General features: G+C 51.5%; 2 protein-coding genes across 10 annotated transcripts in view; one reads left to right on the top strand and one right to left on the bottom strand.

The window, feature by feature from the left end:
• Positions 1-113: 113 nt before the first annotated feature.
• Positions 114-10089, top strand: SNORC (secondary ossification center associated regulator of chondrocyte maturation). 5 transcript variants are annotated; one of them, XM_039706496.1, is made up of 4 exons: positions 114-1332; positions 1839-2000; positions 9092-9277; positions 9948-10089. In XM_039706496.1, exons 2-4 carry the CDS (start codon positions 1907-1909, stop codon positions 10055-10057), a joined length of 390 nt encoding a protein of 129 aa, XP_039562430.1. In that variant the 5' UTR covers positions 114-1332; positions 1839-1906; the 3' UTR covers positions 10058-10089. The 5 variants fall into 5 exon arrangements, with proteins under 5 accessions (XP_039562430.1, XP_039562434.1, XP_039562431.1 ...); XM_039706500.1 differs by having other exon boundaries at positions 9095-9277; XM_039706497.1 differs by having other exon boundaries at positions 1856-2000.
• Positions 10090-10476: 387 nt separating this feature from the next.
• Positions 10477-21924, bottom strand: part of NGEF (neuronal guanine nucleotide exchange factor) — a 47938-nt gene continuing 36490 nt past the window's right edge. For all 5 annotated transcript variants that reach the window (XM_039706481.1, XM_039706483.1, XM_039706482.1 and 2 more), the window contains 7 exons: positions 21768-21842; positions 19760-19849; positions 18094-18257; positions 16861-17016; positions 14307-14386; positions 13749-13853; positions 10477-13127 (listed from right to left, as the gene is read on the bottom strand). In XM_039706481.1, the coding sequence (XP_039562415.1) occupies positions 12955-13127; positions 13749-13853; positions 14307-14386; positions 16861-17016; positions 18094-18257; positions 19760-19849; positions 21768-21842 (843 nt within the window). In that variant the 3' untranslated portion in view covers positions 10477-12954. The remainder of the gene's footprint in view (positions 13128-13748; positions 13854-14306; positions 14387-16860; positions 17017-18093; positions 18258-19759; positions 19850-21767; positions 21843-21924) is intronic.

The following is a 21924-nucleotide window of genomic DNA, read 5'->3' on the forward strand; positions in this document are numbered from 1 at the left end:
TCTGTAGAGAAACATGTGCATTCATGCTGGTGCTGTTTATGCAGGGCAGATCAAGCCATGGCTGGTTTGCTCTTAACACAAACACTTGGCCACGGAGCCTCCTTTGCCAGTCGGTGCCCACCCCATGCACTCCAGTGCACTGCCCTAAATAAGGTGTTTTATTTCTCCCCTCAGCCTGAAGTCCACATGGAAACCTTGTAAGTTTCTCTTTTTAGACTTACTTTCCTTTTTTGATACTTGTTTTTGTGTGGAAAATCCCAGTAAAGGTATTGGTAAATGTCCTGCCATTCACATGACCATGGAAAATAAGTATGCTAAGGCCTGACTTACACAGTAGCCTTGCATGATGTTTAGCTGATGTCTGAGAGAACAGTTTATGTTTAGGTTGATAACCTGACTTTGTTTTAATATCTTCCTCTTTTTAGCATATAAGGTGTGTGGTTTATAATTGCTTTCTGTTTTTTTAGTGCTGTGATCTAATTTCTGCAAGCTAATTTTGGAATGCTCTACACCATGTTATGAGTACACAAAAGCGTGTTGGTTTTGAGCTTGGCTGGGAAGCAGGAAAGGAACAGCTTCTTATTGCTAAATGAAAATGCAGAAATGCAAGCAGGGAGAATGTGCAATAATTTGTCAAACTTTGAGGACGTCACTTGCCTCCTGAGAATTTGTAGATAATGGACCAGTGGGGAAGATACATTGTTCATAATACTGAAATACTCTGGTTTCTGTGTTTCCAGGCAGGTAAGGTGGTGGCACGTGCAGATTGTGCACTCAGGTGACTGCATTGTCACCTTTTGTGACAAACAGGGCCCTTTTCTGTAGCAAGAGTCATTTGGGTCAGTAGGGATGGGGAAAACAGGGGCTCCAAAAAGCAAAGCAATTGCTGCAGAAAATCTGAATCTGAAATTTCAGACTTAAATACTTGTGTCATATTTTCAGAGCATAAAGAACTGACATTGGAGATGTTTGTGTTCATTATATGATGGGAAACCATGAAGTATTCATCATCATATCAGCTCCAAAATACTAATGAAACTACTTCTGTGACAATCAGCTGGAGTGTTCCCCTTTTTATACACCTCATCCATTCGCCATTCTTTGTTGCTGCAAATGTGGTTTGAAGCAAACCTGGGTTTTCTGTGCTGTGAACTGTTGTGAGCCCCTGAGGCAGGCAGGGACAGAGCAGCAGAGGCTGGCGGGAGGAGGTGATGCCTGAGGAGTTGGGATCCAAGGAGGATGCTGGCATTGCCTGCCAAAGGTGACTCTCCTGGAGCACTCGGAGACTTTGACAGCAGTTCTGAGACCACCCATGGCTCCCAGGCCAGCTCTGTAAGTATTCCACCCAGGAACAAGGATGCCATGGAGCTGCTCTGGCTCTGTGTCAGAGCATTTTAGCCTCAGAAGATTGAGGCCCTTGTCCTGTGCTCTCCCCACCCTGCAATGCCCTGCCACCCTGGCCAGTGAGGGAGAGCAGAGCCCTCAAATGGGCTGCTTGGTCTTGGGCTGAGCTGCCCCAATGGCTCCTGTGTTATTTCCTGTGCCTCGGCATGGCCAACCCGAGGGAAGGCATTCCAGGAGCATCCTCGTGGCCTCTGGGAAGGGCTCACCAACAACTGCTTGTGTGTGCAGTGACCTGGCAGGGTCCTGATGGCTCTGCTTGGCTGCCTATGGGGTTTTAGGCACAAGTTTGGGAGGGTGGAGCTGCCTTTGGGAGGAGGTGTGCTCCTGGAGCCAGAGAGAGGGAGGCTCTGCTGGGCTTTGCACTCTCTCTGCACAGCTGCTCTTGTGAAGCACTTTCTTTTTCTTTTTTTTTTTTTTTTTACCTGACTGAACAGAATTTTTATTATACCAGTGAAATTTCTGAGTTGTTTTGTGCTTTGAAGAGTTTTAAGGATTCCTGCTGATGCTTTTCCTGAGGGAAGCCATGCCCTACCACAGAGTCCTTCGGCTGGTCCTGCTAACGCTGTGCAGCATCCTGGTCCCTGCTGTGCTGGCAGGTAAGGAGCTTTGCTTGCATTTAAAGCCCAAAAGCATGGGAGAGCCTTTACTACACTGCCCCTCTCTCTTCTCCCTTCTCTGAAAACATCCCTAAATATGTATTGAATTATAATTGCTTAAGCTTTAGTGGCTGCTGGTGAGCAGGAATATATTTTCAGTGGAGAAAATCCTTTAACTTTTCCTAAGCAGAATGGCAGTAGCACCTATTGTGAGCATGGGTGGTTGGGGGGTCAGTGGACACATAAATCAGCAGGAGACTGAAAACCTCTCAGTGGCTGATGGGACAGGCTGTCCCTCAGCCTTTAATAGCAGGAAGAAGTTAGTTATGGAAAGAAACATTTTTCTTTGGCTAAAGCCTGTGTGCCTGTTCCTGGTTCCTTCTGTGCTCTCTACTACAGTGGAGCACAACAGCTGCTTTAGGCACAACTAGGGAAGTGTCCATGAAAACCTCAGTCCAAAGCCAAGGTGTGCATCCTTACAGGGTTGCTCTGGAGCTGGGGTACCAGGGCAGTGCTGGAAAGGTGCCTGGCTCTGACTTGCTTTCATTGGGGTGATGGGAAGAAGAATGGGAGAGATGCTTGTTGTGTAAGGCACTGTTGTTTTGGGGATTGTGATTAATTTCAGCTTTATCTGCTCCTGCCTTCAGCAGAGCTGTGCTGGCTGCAGGGAGCCTGGGGCACAGCTTCAAAGACTGCAGGTCTGAGGTGGGTTTTACAACTGGGAAAAAACTGATGTCCAAACCCCCTGCACTGAGGGCTCTGAGCATACAGGTGGAAGCTCTTATGGGGAATTGCTTCCCCCAAAGCCTTTCTTGCCGTGGAGGCGAGGCTGAAGAGATGGCTGGGGCCAAGATAACAGGCACAGCACTTGTTTTCCTGAATTTCTGTCCTGCCTTCCAAGACCTGGAGCAATGTTGTTTTGCAGTTCTCTCGCAGTTTCTTCTGAGCATCTTGCCTCACAGGGAGATCTGGCCAGCTGTCTAGCAGATCAAATTATGGAATTCTTTTTGAAGGAGCTTCCATATGGGTAGGGAAATTCACCGCTGTGCTTGGCTGGAACATCTGTGGGTGGAGGAGCAGAATCAGTGCAGCTGGTATCTTCTCCTTCTAAGACACCTTCTTTGAAGGGAAACCTTTGAAGTAACTAAGAAATGAGCACTAAAAAGTGGATACTTCCCTTCTCAAACTGTGAACTTTTAATGCTGTGGAACATTAATCATTTTAGCAAAGTTTCAGTTTGTGCCTTGCTTTTGCTCTCAGAAGCACTGGCCATGCTCTTCCCCTCTTCCCCCATACCAGATCTTTTCTTAATCATTAGCAGTATTTCACTCTGCAGAAGTGATAGATTTCCAGTGAGAATTCAATCTGCTTCCTCTCCAATCTGGGATCTGTTCTATGCTGTTTTAAATTTCCAGTATTTGGTGCATTTGCTCTGGCCCCCCTCCTTGCCAGCTTTTCCATGTGCTTGCTCTGGCATTGCAGCTGTGGTTAGTGCCTGGTGCTGCTTCCCTGTGTCCCTTTGCTCCTGTGATGCACTCCCAAGTTTACTCAATCCTTACACTGGGTGAGTTGTGCTTGTGCAGTGAGGCTGGAAGGGCTTTGTACTGGGGAGTGCAGCGTTCAGATCTTGGGGTGTAGGAGAGATTCTGTGCTTTCTCTGCAGTGCTTCAGAGGTGTAAGGCCTCTAACAGGTTCCCTCAGAGAGGACAGGAGGGAACCAGCCTGGACAGTAAGCCACCCCAGGAGCAGAATGATTCTCTGCTGCATGGAGAGTTCCTGCCCCCAGTACAGGTGCTTTGAGGAACAGTGGAACTTTTTCTGCCTTTTAGTCCATTAGAAAAGGAAATTTCCGGCCTGGTGCAGACAAAGAGGGGAAGGAGGGCACACAGACAGCCCTCTGGTCTCAGCACATAACACACAGCCCTGCCTTTCTGTAAACAAGTTTACTTAGTATCCATCAGAACCGCAGCAGCTCTGCCTTGCTGCACTCCGGAGCTCCTGGCCTTGCCCTCCACAGGCTGCCCTTTGTGCTGCTGCTGAAGGCTCCTTTCAGCCCTGCCCTGGCCCCGTGCCTGCCGTGGCCACCTGGGGCTGGACAGCCCCTTGCTGGCCTCAGAGTGCACCAGCCCCTGCCCTTTGGTCCCAGCACCTCTGACTGTCCCCAGCAGAGCTCCAGAGCGAGCGGGAGCGGCGCTGCCTCGGAGAGGGCTGACCTTGGGGGCAGGCAGGCCCCATGCCCAGGATGGGGCTCCTCTCCCTGCTGGCTCTTGATTTCCTGGACAGCATGGTCAGAGCTCTGACATGAACTTCTCCAAGTTACTGAGCTCTTTCCAACAACACATTTGTCAAAGATGGGGAGGCAACCAAGCACATCTTTAACTCTCTTTGTCCACATCATCTGGGTGCAGCAGGAAACAGCCAGCTCAAGGATTTGTGACAAACCTTAGCCTTCTTCACTTCCTCTTTCTCCAAACCCAGGTGGCATGTAGGCTTAAAGCACAGGAGGATTGTGAAGAGCTGATTTTTTTTTCCTATCAGCAAACCCAGTTTCAATTCCTGTAATGGATTCAGAGTCCCAAATGAGGTGCAAGTTAGTACAAAGCCTTTGCAAGGCATTGGCTTCTGAATCATGTGTGTATTTGGAACTAGCAGTTTTGTCAAGTTGCCTTTGCTGTCATCCCTCTAGATCTGGGCCCATGTGCCGGGAGTTCCACTGGCCACTGCATCACTTGGAAAATTCGTAATGTATTTCTTCATGGTAACTGATCTTTTCTTCCCATTTCCTCTTTTCTTCCCATTTCCTCATCTCAGTTATAAGTAATCTGTGCTGGAGACAGGAAGAAGACAGTGCAGCAAAGAGATTTCCCTAAAATAAGACAATTTGTAGTGTCAACATGTGGGAAGGAAGAGCTGCCATCAACTACCTGGCCTTCTGCAAAACACTCTAATAATTTTAGTCCATTTTGTCCAGTTCCATCTCCAGTAAAATGCCAATAAGATTATTGCATGTTGTTCTCCTAAGTGTTCTCCAACTGTGTATCTCATGAAAAGGCTTTTACTGTTAGTCTGAAAGCAACAGTTGCCCTCAACTTGTGTTTCAGTGCTGAGACAGCTAATTGTGAGGAAGAGCTCATTTGTGCCAGGGCCTGGAGGCTTCCCTCCCTCCGGAGCAGCTGGCACTGGGTCACTCGTGTGCCTCAGCAGCCTGGCAGCCCCTCCATGTGGCCCTGGCAAGTCCCACCAGGGCAAGCAAACCATGTGAGTGCACCACGGGAGTTTTCTGGAGGTAGGACTGGTCCTGAGACTGATGGCAGCACAGCTAATGCATGGCTTTCTCCCAGATATTAAACATCTGGTCTTGTGGTAGATGATGTATTTTGAGTGTTTCTTGCTAGTTCTTATTTCTACAAAGTTCTTGGGTGAACAGGAAAGCCATGCAGTACTTTACCTTTGATATTTAGTTTCCAGCTCTTGGTTGCACTCGCTCCCTGGAGATGGCAGCGTGTTTGAGTGTTTTTACACACAAAGTTAAGATTGATGTTTCTTGCCCCATGGCCATGGAGCTTCCCTTCAGCTTTCCCTTTCCCTTTGGGAAGGGCTGCCAGCTCCAGAGCTGTCACTGAGGCACTTGTTGAGGTTCACAGGCCACATCCCCCTCCTCACAGTCAGAATGACAGCAGCAGTGTGGGCAGGAAGGCCTGGCCATGCTGGTGCTGCCTTCTCTGTAGATCCTGTTTAGATCCTGGTCTCCTGCTCGTGCACAGAATAACTGAGCCTGGGAAGGGCAGGACTGGTGCTGGTCACCCAAAGCATCAGCAGCAGAACTGAACTTCCTGAACTGGGTCCCCTGCCTGTAGATAGAATCTCTCCAGATTCTGTCCAACAGATGGCTGGAAAAGGCCATTGTGTCTCACTTGGAGACATAAAACCTTACTAACAGTGTGCATGTGTTGGGGTTTAGTACCTGACACAAACTCTCCTTCCCATCACTTTTCTTGCTTTTACCAGGGGACTGAAATGGGGTTGTGGCATTTGATGTGGGTCTGTTAGAGATCTGCCACTACCAGCCAGCAGCAGTGTGGCTGACACTCATTGGGACTGTCAGGGAAGCAGGTGTGAAACCTCTGCTTGTCAAAGAAACCTGCTGGGTGCATTAGGATAGTTGGATGTGTGCTTGGACTTCTCAGCTGGAGGAGTGGAGGCATGTGAAGACATGAGCTTTTAGGTTAGGAGGGAAAATCAAAGGAGAGACATGGAGAGAGCAGTGCTGGTTCAGAGCACATGTTCTCCCGGGCTGCAGCAATGGGCTCTGGAGGAACCTGCCTCTGGTTTTGTGTTCCCCCCTGTGTGCCCACAGCCGGGCCCTTGGCACCTGCTCCAGCAGCATGGAGGGGCAGGAGCTGAGAAGGGGAGCAGCAGTGAGCCCTGGCTCCTGGGGAGGCTCAGCTGCAGGTATTTCACTCCATGTGTGTGCAGGAATCCGCTGCTGCCTCTGAGCTCACAACTGTTCCTGAGGCACCAGAGCTGACTGAAAGGGGTTGTGTTTCCCTGGGCTGAAGTGCTGGTAGGGTAAAACCACAAGAACTCAGGACAGCAAATGCATGTTAAGCACATTCTGCCTTTTCTGTGTGGGCAGACTGAAAGTGTGTGTCAGTTGGATGAGGGGAATTAACAAAATATATATCCACAGCCATCCAAGTTTTTAAAAATCACAGAGATCGTAAATGAATTTGACTGTTTCTTCTGTATTTGGCTATCAAAAATGAGCTCTGTGCCCTGCTTAAAGAGAACTGCCAGAAATTTTTCAGGAGTTAGATGCACTGAGAACAAGAGAGACTGTCTGGCACCTCTGGGTCTGGTGGCACCTGTGGGACCTTTGCACTATGGTTAGAAGAGATAATGCTCCCTCCTCATCCCTTGGAGAGCAGGGATTGGGAAGACCCAGCCCAGGTCATACAGTTTCCCTGGATGGTGCCTGCATCTGTTACAGATCATCTGAGCTAACACCAGTCCCTGGTCACACGCAAGGCATACACACCTCTGGAGAAAAAAAACAACAACATTCTTGGGAAAGAATGTCCTCCCAGCATTGTGTTCCTCTCCCAGGTGGGGACAGTGGCAGTGTTGGTTCTGGTCCAGGGGATGTTGACAGAGTCAGGAAGGTCACGGCTGGAGTGTGGCTCTTCTGTGTGGAGTTTCTCCCTTACAAAAGCAGCCTGGAACCAGGGCTTCCAAAGCATTCCATATGTTTGGTCTGTCCCTAAACCAACAGCTTCCCCATGCCACTGTTGCCAGCTAAATAGCCCAGCTTTGCTCAGTTCTCTCCTGTGTTAACTACCTTTGCTCACTGAATTCTGTATTTCCTCTTGTTCCATTCTCTGGCTGTGAAACCACAGGATTTAAAGTAGAGAGATCCACTGGAAATGGCACTTTGTGGAAGAGCCATGGGATGGAATATGAGTCTTCAGCTCTGCTGGTTGGTTTTGCAGCACAGGCTGGGAAGGGCCCTGCAAAGGCTTGGGTGTTTGTGGGGAGCTCTTGTGGAACACAAACCTCTGTGTGCATGTACAGGGGAGCTGGGATGCCACCTGAGATGCAGACACCATGGATGTACCAAGTGTGTGAGGACACAGCTTCTCTGCTACACCCACCTTTGTCTGGGTTCCTGCCTGGCTCTAACTGGCACAGGCTGCACTGGGAACGTGTCTCTGTGGGTGCTCCTTGGCCAGGGTTAAACCTGGCAGTTGTCTCGCTGGATACCCTGTAGCTTTTCTGCCTGTAGAAAGAGCTTTCAAAACTAGTCCAGAACTTTGCTGTGTTCCCAAGATAGTGGAAGAGCTCTGGCAATGCTGGGAGCTACTCTGATGCAAACCCTGCAGTAAGTTCTCAGTGGGTTTGTACCAGCAGGAAAGGTGAGTGTTTTGGCCCTCCCTATTCTGGGGAGGGATTTTAAGGGAGAACAAATTGTGGTACAGCCCATTAATGAGGATTCTTTGCTCTCCCCCCAGAGCACCTTCTATCCACAGGAGACAAGGGTGGCTCTGGGCACTTAAAGCTGGGGCTGGTACTGCCAAGATGTGCTGCTGCCATCTCTCTTCCTGGGCCACAGAGAGCCTGGGACAAGTCTTCAAGTGTCCCTGGTACACCAAGGTTCCCAGGCCAGAGTTGGGGTGCCCTGGGATACCTCTGTGCCTTGCCCCAGGGAGCCATGGCTGCTTGCTCCAGCTCTTGACTCCCTGTTCCCCAGTCCTGATAACCATTGTGTCAGTTCAGGAGGGCCCTGGCAGTGAATGTTGTTCGTTTTTCTCCCCTCTGCTTTTTTCCCCATCCCAGTGCAACATTCCCAGCGGTTTCAGCAGGGAGCTGTGGAATGTCTCCTGCTCCTGCCAGAGCCCACCTTAACAAGGCTGGGCATTGACAGGGAGCACTGGTGAGCCACACACAGGGAGGGCTCTCTGGCTTGCCCTCTGACCCACGGCAGGAAGGAATAACAGGAGACGAGTGGTAACATTAAACAGAACCCAGGCTGCTTTCATCTCCCCGGTGTGGCGGGGGTGCAGCAGGGGGAAGTTGAGGCTCTGGGGTCCTGTCTGGGGGAGCCATGTCCTGTGCTGTGCCAGCACCACCAGCATCCTGCACTGCATGGGCTGGTGGTGCAGGACAGAAGGGCCCTGAGATGCTGTGAATTTGGCCAGCACAGGTGGCCTGGTGGCCTCTGCCTGATGGCAGTGTGACAGCCCTTCCCAGCCCAGTCCCAAGGCATCCATGAGTAAACCAGCTGTGGATGTTCATGTTTGTGCACGAGCAGAGGTTGCAGGGTGTCGGGGCACTCTGTGTTGTCCCGTGTGTGCTGAGTACTCCAGGTTGCCACAGAAGCACGTTGCCTTTGGCTGCTCTGGGTGTGGCTGCTCAGCGGAGGTGGTGTCCCCTCGGAGGAGGGCTCTGCCACGCCGGGGTTCTCAGCCCTCAGGTCCTGCTTCATCCTCCCCGGGGGCACCTGGCAGGCAGCTGAAGCCCAGGGACCTGCTGAGCTGTGGCTGTCACGAGTAGCCTGAGCGGGCCCCCCCTGCCCGTGGGTGCTTCTCTTCCAGCAGAGTACCCGCAGGACGCGGTCCCCACCCTCTGGAACGAGCCGCCCGAGCTGCCCTCTGGAGCCGGCCCCTTCGACACTGCCACCAGCACCGCCCGGCTGTCGGATGCCACTGCCTTCCCCCCGTTCACCTCCGAGCTGGAGCCCGAGGACACCACCCACCTGCACCGGCTGGACACCGGGGACGGTGAGTGCTGGACAGGGACTGCCCGCGGCTCGCTCCCGCGGCAGCCTGGGACGTCCTCACGGATTTGCTCCCTGTGGGCCTGTCACCTCCCGGGAGGGGTTCAAGCCACACTGCTGGGGAGGGGGAGGGTTGCCTTTATTGCCTACTGATGGAAACTTCCACGCTGAAAAACCTCTGCTGCGGAGCTCTTGCCAGCCCCAAGATGGATCCAAGACTTATTCCTGCCCTATGACCTGTCATGGCAGTCACCTGCCCTGAATGTAGGTAGGGCTCTGCAGGACAGAGTGTGCCAGGAGCTCCCTGAACAGGGAGCATGAATACCTTTCCTGGCTTGTGGCTCCTGACTGACAGCGAGCAGCAGCTGAGATGTGATCCTGCTGCAAGCAAAGCAACACTCCCAGTGTGTTAGCAGGAAAGCTGGGCACCACTGACCCACTTTGTGGAAATTGTCCTTGTCACTGGGAGCTGGCTGAGGTGGTGGTGGCTGCCTACAGCCCCCTGCCCAAAGTGCACAGAATGACACCTGGGACATGGCCAGTGCAGGGAGCTCTGGGACAGGAGTGTGGCCTGATGCCTGGGGACATGCTGGGTGTGGGGTGATCCTTGCAGCCCTTCCCATCTGGGCCCCACTGCCTCTGCTGACCTCATGCCTTTTTCTCTCTTCCTGCAGGCTCACTGGGGCCTGGAGCTATTGGTGCCATTGTTATTGCCTCCCTCCTGGGTACGTCTGTGCTTGTGGCCTTGGTCGTGATCACACTGAGAAAGTTCTCAGCCTCCTGAACTCAATAAAACATTTTTCTGTTACACAACCAGCCTGTCTCCAGCCCTCAGCTGCTCCTGAACTGTCTGCCTGGGGCCCTGGGAGAAATGGTGCCAAGGATATGGGAAAAGCATGCAGGCCCTGTGCTGGGCAGCCAGGCTGCATCGAGTGCTCATTGCTCTTGGTACCTGTGTTGTCTCCTGGGTGGCACAGATCTGGGCAGGACCTGTCAGCCCCACTCAGGAGGAACTGTGGGAGCTCAAAAGAACCCGTCTGGGTCTAATCTGGGTGATGGTAACAGTGTATCACCCTGCACACCTTTCCTAGGGAAGGGTTGTTCGTGGGTATAAGCCCATTCTGACCCACTGCATTTGGGCCAGCTGCACCCCAGGGGAGGAGACAAGTGATCAGCCTGGGGGAGGAAGGAGACACACGAGTGTTTTGGCGCTGGCTTGCTCAGCTACATTTTATCACACGGAAAAACCAGACAACAAGAAGTTCCCCTCAGTTCGCTGAGGCAGCCTGGCAGGGGCTGGGGGGCTCCAGCCGGTGCTTGTGGGCCCCAGGCCTGGCCCTGTACAACACTGGAGATCACTGAGATGGAGGCGTGCAGGGCTGGGTCTGAGGAAATAACACTGGATGCAGTTCAGTGGAAATGGCACAGCCTGTGCCTGGGTTCTGGAGTCCTGTGGAATCGCAGCAGAGCAGGAGGGGCTGGAGCAATCCCAGGCCTCAGTGGTGAGTGATGGGGCAGGGCACAGCAGCACGGAGCCTCTCCCTGGAGAAGTGCAGTGAGGAGCTGGCATCCTGGCTACGGTGAGCTGGTGAAACATCTGATGGGCAAGGGAGCATTTCTGTGCTGTGAGAAACATGCCAGGCAAGCCCTGTGCTGGACTGGGCTGGCTGCTGGGTTGCAGAGCTGGATGCTGTGAGATGTGGTGATTTCTCAGGTAATTTTAAGGAATTCCTAGAGCTGGAGCTCCTCTGGGGTTTGCACTGTGAATTTGTGGCTGTTGCAAGGTTTGGATCCTGAGTTGGAGGTTTGGTTGTCTCAGAAAGCTGACTGTGGGCTGCTGCTGGATGGACCTGGCTTGGGGTGTCCCCATGAAATCTGCTCCATGCAGCAGACTGGAGGCTGCAAGTCCTTCCTGGCCGAGCTCTCAGGCTGGGCAGTGACTGGTGACTGGGAACTGCTGGCTGGTATGAACTTCCCACAGGTGGCCAAGGCAGCACAGCCCTGCTGGCTGTTGTCATGTGCTAATGTGGTGGCACTGACCTGGGCCTGAGTGAAGAATGCCTTCTTCCCCCTTCACTGCTGTGGCTCCCACCACTTTGGTCCTCGGTGCTGGTTCGGGTCTGGCTGGCCCAAGGCTGTGGTGTCAGTAGGGTCAGCCTTGGAACCCACCTCAGGTGTGTTCAGCCTCAAACTGCACACACCACGTAGTCCAAAGAGCAGTTCCACAGCCTCCCTTCACAGCTTCCAAGCGTCCTGCTTTCTCCCCAGGTTCCTGCTGGCATGGCTGTGCTCCTCCTGTCCATACCCATGGCCTCTCTGTGGCTCTGTTGGCAGCTGCTCTCTGTCCCCTCTCTGAGCACAGCCGTAGAATGGCCAGAGCATAAATCAGCACAGGCTACAATGCCTGGAAGACAATTCTTTGCCGTGTCACAGAAAGGTGCCAAATAATCAATTTCCCTAATGGATGCTGGCCACAGCTGGAGCCCAGCTTGTGGCTGAGAGGCCCTCAGCCACGTGTGGGACTGCTGAACAAGGGGTGGCTGCTGTGGATCTGTCCCCCCACGCTGCACTCAGTGCTGAGCCCGAGGCTTCATGGGTTGCTCAGTGCCACAGCTGGAAGGAGTGATGAGCTGGCTCTGCTGGCCACAAGACTTGCATATATACACGGAGGTGAGCCTGTACAGGGAGGCTGGTGGGGTGGGTTACAAGCATGCAAGCAGCAGTTGCTGGGCCTCCCAGAGCACACAGGACAGCAGCTCCCAGCTAAGGTCACTCACCTGCTGTGTGGCAGCTGGGGCTGCTGGTGCTCTGGTGGTTCGTGTGGTGTGCGAGACGGCGCTGGCACAGCCACCCCTGCTCTGGCCTCAGCAGCAGGGCGTAGCAAAGACCACAAGTGCACAATCAACCAGGAAAGGACATGATGCTGGGGTTCTGCAGTGGCCCTGCAGAAGGAGGAAGGCTGTGGTAGAGGGGGCTGAGCCATGGCACAGCGTCCAGATATGCTTCGAGGTTGTCAGGCAGGCAGATGTGGGTTAGGGCTGGCAAGGCTGGGCTGCTGCTGGAGAAAAGCTGAGTGTGGAGCACTGCAGAGCATTTGACTGGAAGCAGATCGAGGGTCTGCCTGTGAGAATGAGCCCAGCAGCTTCACAGCAGGACTAGGGTGGTGGAGTTCCTGGGGCTCATCCCAGCCTGTTGTCAATGAGCTCTGAGAGAGTTGAGACTGCTGCTTGACCTCAGTTCTTCCCCTGTGAGATGCTGGGTTCAGAGCACTCCAGACTTGGAAGGTAGCAAAGAGCTGTTAATGCTTAAATCAGGTGATATCAATTGCTCATATTTGTGGCCACTGCCTTTCCCAAGCAGCCTGAGCCAGCCCAAGCCAGCACATGTGGCTCATCTGGCCAGCACCTGGTGGCCTTCAGGCAGTGTCCGTTGAGCTCGTGCTCTCTGGGGCTTTACAGAACACTTGGAAAAGGGTTATTTACAGTTTAAAGCACTGATCTCCTGGAAAGGACCAGTGCTTCTGGAGGGCCTAGCAATGACAGTCTGTTTGTTCATGGGTCTGTGTGCCTCGTCCAGTGCACCAGGTCCCCCACAGTGTCCCACAGCTGCCACCTCCTCCCAGCTGGCAGCCTCTGTCTTCTGCCTCTCTGAGGCACTCCAGATGCTTGGAGATGCCGGTGGTCATTGGCGGTTTCTGCTGCCCAGTTTTCTTCTCTGACTGTCATCTGACTTGTGCACCCGGAAACACTCCTTCAGGTTCTGGGCTCGGATTTTGGGGTTCAGGATCTCCTCCCCCATAGAACTGGGGAACCAGCCCCTCTCCTGGTCGTGAAGACGTTCCCCAAATATCCAGCCTGAGTACAGACAGAGACAGGCATAAGTGGGGAAGGACTGGCCCTTGCTCCTGCACTTGCTCCTAGTTTTGCTGGAAAGAGCCATTGGAGCTGGCAGAGCTTTCTGGAAGCTACTCAGAGGCCTGAGCAGACCCAGGTTGTCCATCCAGCAAGGAGGCCTTCCCATCTGAGCAGCATCATATGAGGACAGCTGGCTCAAGGGATGCCAGCAGAACACAGGCACTGCTGCCATCAAATGCCCTCTGCTGTCCCTGGAGCCACAGGAGTGCTCCCCAGCAGACATCCAATGTGACTGAGACCACTAGCTACAAGAGTACCCCAGAGAGCAGGATCACATGGCTGTGAGGCATCATGAAGGTAAGAATAACACTAGGTTATATCTGGAGTGGCTGTGCTAGCTCTACTATGGCCCACAGCTGGTGCTGGGAGGCTGTGTCAGTGCTGCCACAACTTAGGCAACCTGGGCTGGCTATTAGGAGAAGGCAGTAACTTCCTTCTCTGTCTGTGATGCTGATGCCAGAGCCTCTCCCTGGTGGGAGGGAGACACTCACAACTGCCTGCCTGCAGCAAAGCCCATCCTTCCACAGGGACTCCCAGCCCACCCCCATCCCATCCCCATACCATCATCTGTCTTGTCCAGGATGTTGAGGACATCAGCCAGTTCTAAGGAGAGCTCATCAGGCTGCTGGGCCACGTACGGGTGGACACACTGGATCTGTGGGCAGTCTGCCAAGAAACAGGGCAAGAGTGAGGGATGGACTGGGATGGAGCCCCTTGAAGAACAGCACAGCTTGGGTGGCTGTAGCCCCAAGAGCTCTGCACATGGTCCCTCTGATCTGGAAGGGCCTCTGGGGAAGCCAGGGAGTGCCCCTGCCACAGGTACTGGGGAAGCAACTCTTGGGAAGGGAGCCAGGTTCATGTCACCACCACAGTGGTGCCAGCCATGAGCAGCCTGGATGGGAGGGAAAGTGCTGGTGCAGCCCAGCCCAGGCTGGAGCGGTTGAGGTCAGGGCCAGGCCCAGAGACAAGCAGGTATTGGTGGTGGAAAAGGAGGGCAGCCTGGGGAGAGGGCTCAGCTTTGGCATAGGTCCCAGATATGTGGCTGCACTGAGACCAGGCAGAATAAGGTGCCCTGGGGTAGGGGTGAAGAGTTCCCAGCTCCCATACTGTGTCTCTTACCAACAAGTCTGGATGTAAATGAAACAAATTTGGTTCTCCGGTTTGGGGCTAGTGAAATCATCCAGCGCTTCATTTCACTCCTGGATAGGGGAGACAAACTAAAGCTGTGAACATGCACGAGTTGTAAGGGCTCTAGATCTTCTGCCCAGATAGTTCTGGACTTCATATTCCTCCTCCCAGCCTTTTCCTGCCTGCCCCTCCAGGGTCCTGGGTGCAGTGGTGATGCTGAGCCCCAGTGTTGCACACCCCAGTTGGGATGTCACACGTGACAGAGTGCTCTGGGCCCTGCTGCACAGCCCTGGCTGTCCCCCAGAGGCAGCATGGTCCCTCTCTGGGGAGGATCCCTCTGGTAGCATTGTTGTCAAGAGCCAGCAGCAAGGTGGGGGGCCTAGACCTAGCATTCTCTGAGAAGTAACAAGAAAAGGCAGCTCCTGGCTGGGCTGGTCACAGGAGCAGTTCTTCTGGGAGATAAGCAGTTACAGGAACCATTTATTCCCACAACTGCTGTGTAGGAACATTTAAAGGGCAGAGCTGACTAATTCCCTTGCAGAAGAGCACTGCAGCACACCAAAGGTACCACTTGCTTGGCAACAAGACCCATGTGAACAGCATGTTGCAAAACCTGGACCTGCAGTTGACAGGGTGAAGATCTCACAAATGCTGGAGAAGTCCCAGGCTTGGCTCCCCTCAGGCTTCCCTCAGCCCCACGAGGAAATGGGGCAGTTCATTTGCACAAGCTCCAGCTCCTGCCTGGAGGACCAGCTGTGCTTCCATCTGCCAGAGAGCCAGAGTTTTCTACCTTCTCAGGTCATTTTAAAGCCTGAGGTTGACACACATGAAAAGCCATGGAGTGTCTTCAGGGAGGAGAGGGGCCTAAAAGGGCAAAGTGCTAAAGTGCTGGCAGGTTGATCTGTAGGGCTGGGAATACTTTATACTTCAGGTATGAAGAACAATGCCAAGGACCAGTGGAAACACCTGCAGGTCCCATCATATGAAGACATGCAAGACAAGGGCCTTGAGCACAGAGGAGCTATAACATGTAGAGGTCAAACCCAGAGTCTTGCCATGCCTGTGGCCCTGTCTGCATGCTGGCCCTGCACACAGACCCTTACAGAGCTTTACAGTGCCCAGATCCTCACAGCCTGCAAGGAACCCACCCACACTCCAGTTCTATAGGTGGACCTGGTTGTGTCCAAATAAAGTCTTAGCTCCTGGCAGAGCCCACCCAGGGCACAAGCTGCAAGTTGCCACTGAGCAGCATTGTTGCCTGATCCAAGAGCTGCAAGAGCTGTAGAAGAGATGCAGAAGTCTCTGTTTGGCTCCCACTTGTCTCTTCTAACTGTTAAGTTTTCCAGTCTGTGCCCAGTACTACCTCCATCATCCCTGCATCTCTGAAACAGCAGCCTTCAGCAGTTGCTGTGTCACATTTCAGTGCTCAAGACCTGTTGGCAAGCCATGTTCATGATCACATACCTGCTGTGGCCACCTAGAAGATGGGACAGGATGCAGAGCATGGACCTGCGAGTGCCTGCCCCGAGCTGAGCAAATCCTGGCCTGGTTTATCATTGCTGCACAGCCAAGCCTCACAGACGTCACACGTGCGCTTGCCCTGCATAGTGTGACTGACATCTCTATTTTCAGTGCAGCAGAGCTGCAGCCATATGTCTGGGGAGAAGGTGCAGCTTCACTGTACTGGAGGCTCGTCGTCCTGATGCTGTGGTGGTGGTGGTGGGGGTGGTCAGGGTGCAACCCCGGGGCTGCTGTTCATTTAGGAATGTGGATGATGAACACCAGCCTGCTAACAGCAGACAACATCAGCCTGGGGATGTGCATTGTCTCCAGGAGCTGTTTAGCTGGTGGCTAGAAAATGTGGGCCTGGAAATGCCTGGGTCAGTGAGAAAGCCCTGCCCTGTGCTCCAAAACAATTAGGTCAGTGCTAGCACAGCTGAATCATTTGCCCAGCCTGAGCTTGTTGGAGCCTGAAGTGAAAAATCAGTGAGCCAGAAAATCTGTATCCAGGGAGACAAGGAGGCCCTGAGCTGCAGAAGGGCTGCACAAGATTAGCACTGGCTGTGGAGACATGGGGGAAGTAGCCTTTTCTCACACCTTCACCCACAAACAGGAGACACTTTGCTCCACAGGGCTGGTCAGGCATGGCCATGATTCTTGTGAGTCAGTGGAGCCACTGGACTGTGTGAGTGTATATCCTGCTTGGTTTTACTTTCTGAATATGCTGCAGTCTGTAAATCAGCTGGGGCCTGGGCTGATTTCTGACTTCCCTGTCCCAGAACAGGGACTGCCTGTCTGTCCACCACCCCAGAGGCCTCAAATACACCATACAGCAGAGAAACCTGCCTGGGTGACCAGTAGCTTTAGGGCTTTCAGCAGCCTCAGGGGAGTTATGCTGGGCAGAGAGATTGGTAGGGCCAGCTCAGCTGCAGCAGTGGGATCCCCCCCTGCCCAACCCTGGAAAGCCTGGACAGCTGTTGCCCACAAAGGCAGGATGTAGGGAGAGAGAGCACTGCTGAGGGATAGCAGGGTGGCTGGTACTCACTGGGATGATGCCTTCAGCATGTAGCTGGCCTCCCGGTCATCTGCGTTCTCTAGCAGCCTCAAGATGAAGACATTGGCCAAACTCTGCCCCTGATCTTCTAACTCCTCTACCCGAAGAAGCCCTCGGGGAGCAGAGTCAAACACTTGGTACTTGTCCCTGGGAGAGGTTAGAGAGGTTAGGAAAAACTGTGGTTATTGCAGGAGACTTAAGAGTTCAGCCACCCAGAACTGTACTGAGGACACAGAGCAGGAACTGCTGCATGGAAGGAAGAGAAAAGATGTCCTGCTGTGAGATGGGATGAGCGTGTGGCTATAAAAACCCACTGCAAAGCAAGGAACCCTCTCCAGGCTCTGCCCTGGGCAGCCCTCATGGCCTGGAACAAGTTGCTTGCTCTGTCTGAGCTCCCCATGTCCAAAACACAGATGGCGCTCCCTCAAAGGGGATTGTGAGGATTAATTCATTCCTATTTATGAAGAGCCTCTGTGTTTTCTGGATACAAGTTGCCACAGAAGCAAAACATTTCCCAGTGTACAGACACTGCGGCGACACGTTCGTTAGGAACAGTGGAAGGGCAAGATGCTCCCTACCAGTGGGTCTAATTCATGCCACAAAGGGCGTGCTGTTCTCTGCTGCTGTGTTCCACCAGTGTCTGCTTGCACAAGACACAGTCCTCAACACAACAACATCCTCCTCAGGCAGGTTACACCATGTCAAATATAACTGCTGGCCTCGGGCCAAAATTTATACCCCTCCCTGCTACTCTAACTTTCTAGTCGGCTTTCTTAGCGTTTTAACTGACTAAATCTGAGCTGTTCTTCAGGAAGCAATGAATAAAAAATCGCTCCTTGACAGGAAGACAGGTCTCCAGGGTCAGCTCACCAGCCAATGTAATTCACTGCCACCCTGCAGAAACTGCTGGATGCATAGTCACTCTGCTGGCAGATCTGCCCTGGGATCCGTTTAACTCCTGTTGGCCATGAACTTTCAGCTGGAGAGAGCTGTGCTCAAAGGCAAGGTGACTGCTGGAGTTTTCAGCTGGAGAGAGCTGTGCCACCCATGAAGAGTCAGCTGTGCTCAAAGGCAAGGTGACTGCTGGAGGGAGGTGTACATGTCAGGCCAAGGGATGTGCCTGTGCCTGAGGGACAGGATGGGGTCACAGCATCATAGGATGGATAAACCTGGGACAAAAGAACTAATGAAGTATCCTGTGTACTACCTGAATTTTGCACTCACCCCGGAATTTGCCGGCAAATCACCAGCAGATCATTGAAAAGGAACAGATAGATTTCTCTGAAGAGTTTCTTGGTGCGAAGTGTTCGTGATGTCTTTGGACCATTCATTTGCTGCAGTTCCCCCTGCTTCAGCAGCCAGCGGGAGTGAGAGATGATGGGTACAGACTAGAAGGGAGGAAAAGATAGCAAAGTTTAGGAAAGCAGCAAAACCCCATGGATTCAAGTGGTTATGATGCTGAAAGCACCAAGAGATGCAGAAGGAAGGGTGGTGAGCTCCCATCACCACAACTTGCACTGCAGAGGCTGGAGCAGAGCTGCAGGAGAGGCCAGTGTGCTCTGCCATCCACACAGCCAGCACAGCGTGACAGAAGTTGGACAAGGGTACAGCAGGAGCCCGAGGATGGACAGATATTTTAAGGATGGCAATGCTAGAGTGCCAACTGCTGGAATGAAACAACAGCCTATGCCCTGATCTCTCTCTGACACATCCTGTCATCTGGGCTGAACTTTCCTAAACAGTAAGGCTGACTTTTAAAATAACGGATTTGGCCTTTTGGCTAAAAAAGCCCAAGGTTAAACAGGGTTCCTCTGGCTGGGTCTGTCCCTGTCAGGAGGAGATGCTGTCCATGCATCTACCACAGCATTTCTGCTGGAGTTTCAACACATATTGTGCTAAAACCAAGAAGCCCAGAACAAAGCACATCTTGTACTAGAAGAATACTACATTTCCAAATGACTGAAATATTGAAAAATACCTGTATAACTGTCACTCTTTCTACCTTCACTCCCAGTGCTTATCACATGCATGGTGGCACAACCTTTCTTTTCAACTCCCTGTACTCTTCTCCCCAGAAGAGCCCTACCTGTGCCAGTTCCCAAGGCAGATCTGCTCCAGAGATGAACCAGCTCCTGCCTGTCATTATGGCCTCAGCTTTACAAGAGGTGGAGCAACTGTGTGGCTTCCCTAACCTACTATTGTCCTGTGGACTGTGGTCTAGCCCTGACACACTGGTAAAGTGGTCTATAAAATTTTTTTGTTTTGGTTGTTCATGTACATAAAAAGATTGCTCGGAAGTTAAATATGATCCTTACAGTTTGTGAAGCAGACAGACCTGAGAAACATCTCTATAGCATTCAAGAAAAAAACTGACAACTTTATACTCAGCATTGAAATTTCATGGTATGTATCAACTGAGATCTGATCAGACACCCCTAAATATTGATGTAGTAATTCCCTCAATGGAGCTGAAACAGATCAGCAGCAGGTATTTAGAGACTGTACACAAAGCATAAGTACAGGAAAGAATTAAAATGGTGGGACAGTCTTTGTTTGGGTATTTTTCAGTTTTAAAGTGTTTTGCTTTGTAGCTTTTATCTATCTTTAACATATTTTGTAGGTAAAATAGCAGCTGAAAACTGACCTGAATTTTGAAGAGAGGTAAGAGCCAGACCTGAGTGCTGGAGCAGGAGCACAGTGCACAGGAGAGGTGATGCCAACGTGTCCCACCTGTGTATGTGCACACCACACTGGCCTTGGTGCTGCCCTGCCCAGCCTCTGCAGTGGGTGTGCACTGAGCACACAGAGGTGCTGTGACTGCAGCGGCCCCTTTGGAGGTTGTCTGCAAAGTGCAGACAGTGACCCAAAACTGTCCAGCCTGTGCTTATACCTTGATCTTGAATTCTAGTTTCTTCTGGATGCTGATCATCTGCTCTGTTCGGCTCATCTTCCGGACACCTTCATTACATGCTTTCACCACCTGGGAAAAGAGAGCACAAAGGTTTGTCTCTGCTGGCCTTAAGCAGGTAAGTGATGATGAACAGCATGAAAAGGCCTGACCACAATCAGGTAAGTGCCCTGCTGTAACAGGAACTGACAAAGCCAAGCTCTTTTATCAGCACTGTGGGTGCATGAAAAAGAGAAGGGGAAAAAAAACCCCAAAACCTGAACAACCAAAAAGCTCCCAAACACCCAGAAGGTGTTAAAGGTGGAAACTGACTGTCAGAGGACATATTAGGTGGCTACATTCAGTTACTGAACCAGACAGTATAAAACAGTGCTTCTGGTTGCACAGCAAAATGAACAGCTTGTTTTCCAGAATCTGACACATCATATATCTTTTTTTTCCCTGTTCCCAACACTTGAAATAAGGTACATTTGCAGTATCATCTTCAAGGAGAGAATGAAGCCAAACATCTTCTTTACAAAAATGCAGATGCTGTAGTTCTGCCAAGCAGCACTAGATGCCAGGGCTATGAAATGTCCTAGGGAAAGAGACGTTCATCATACAGAGCCCAGCTGTGTTCTGAGTACAAACTTTTAACTGAAAAACCACAACCAACGTGCAAGCACTACGCTGTTACAGGGACCTTAACCTAGATGCCACTGCCTGTTTCATAAGGAGCAACTCTCTTGAGAACTGGCTAGGTAGAAAAATTACATCGGAGAACAAGTTCCACTTTGTGCTTTGTTTCTGCTATTCAAAATCTAACAGAATATCAGTAACTGAAACTGTGATCATCTCTTGCCTCTCAGAAGGAGAGAAAATAAACTTCCAGAAAAAGTAAGCATCAGATGGTCTCCGTAATGATGCCTGTACCTAGCTGGGTATGAGGTATCTCAGCTTAAACACTTACAGGTAAGTGTTTAACCATGCAAAAGAATTAACAAACTGATCCTGTGAGTCACTGATAATTGAACACAAACCCAGCATTTTTCCATCAGCAGCTATGGTCTACAGGAACAGTCTTCCTTAGGCTACTGACTAATGGAAAAATAATTGGCTACCAGATGTGTCAAGAGGGATTCTGCAAATACTAACTCAATGCAGAACATCCTTCATTGATAAAGTCCCTGTCTTTATCCCTAGTGATCTCCAAGCACACACTGTATACTGGTTCAGGGCAAATCCATGAGCCTGTTCTCTTCTAATGTTTCAGAGACTGCAGGCCCATCCTCAGGCTGATGTTCTAGCACAGTTTTCAACTTCAAATACTTGTGTTGAGCTGCAAGAGTCAGGAGATGTTCCAAGATTCTGATGGAGGAGGGTTGAAACATTGTCCCAGCCCATGTAGCTGCCAGCTATGTCTAGACCATTCAGATATGGCATTAACCTGTCAAACCATATCAGGAACAGCCCTGATGGGAAACCTCCCACTGCCTTCCTGGGGTTTGGTACACTTCAGTAACTGAACACCACACCTCCCTACCAGCTTCAGGGAAGAGGGCTAAAAGCTGGCTTGTGTACTTCATTAGGAAGCTGTTATTCTAGGTCAGAAGAAAAAGTGTGCTGTATTGGAGGAACCTGACACAGTTGTACTCTGCACCTAATCACATCTCTCAGTCAGATCCATCACCTTCAGGTGTCTGCGAAAACCATTTTGTGTTCTTGGAGACTCTAAAGGAAAACATTCTCTGCCCTTTCCTACAGCAGAAACATACATGTATTGTCAGCAAGGGATTCTCTGTCACTCACATCTAAGTGCAAGTAGACTAGTCCATCTTGCAGACTTTAGGGGAAAAAAAAAAGCCTCTTGAAACACAGTGACAGAATTCAAAGAAGCCACTCCCAAACGGAATGTAGTCTGCAGGTGATTTTTTCAGGGGGATGCGTGTATGTGTGAAATGAGCATGATAGTTGAATCTTATTGGCTTTGCACTAACTTATTCAAACTTACTGTTTCCAGTTCTTTATGTGCATCCAGGGCAGTGGATTCCCTGTCAGATTTCTCTTCCACTTTCTTCAAAATGTTCTGCAGGGGAGAAAAGGCTGTGTTAATGCTGATCCCAACGTAAGAGCACAGAAAGGTCTTTGCTAGCCTACAAATTACTTCT

The sequence above is a fragment of the Passer montanus genome, unplaced genomic scaffold, assembly GCF_014805655.1.
Source record: "Passer montanus isolate IOZ18808 unplaced genomic scaffold, ASM1480565v1 scaffold193, whole genome shotgun sequence".
Taxonomy (NCBI): Eukaryota; Metazoa; Chordata; class Aves; order Passeriformes; family Passeridae; genus Passer; species Passer montanus.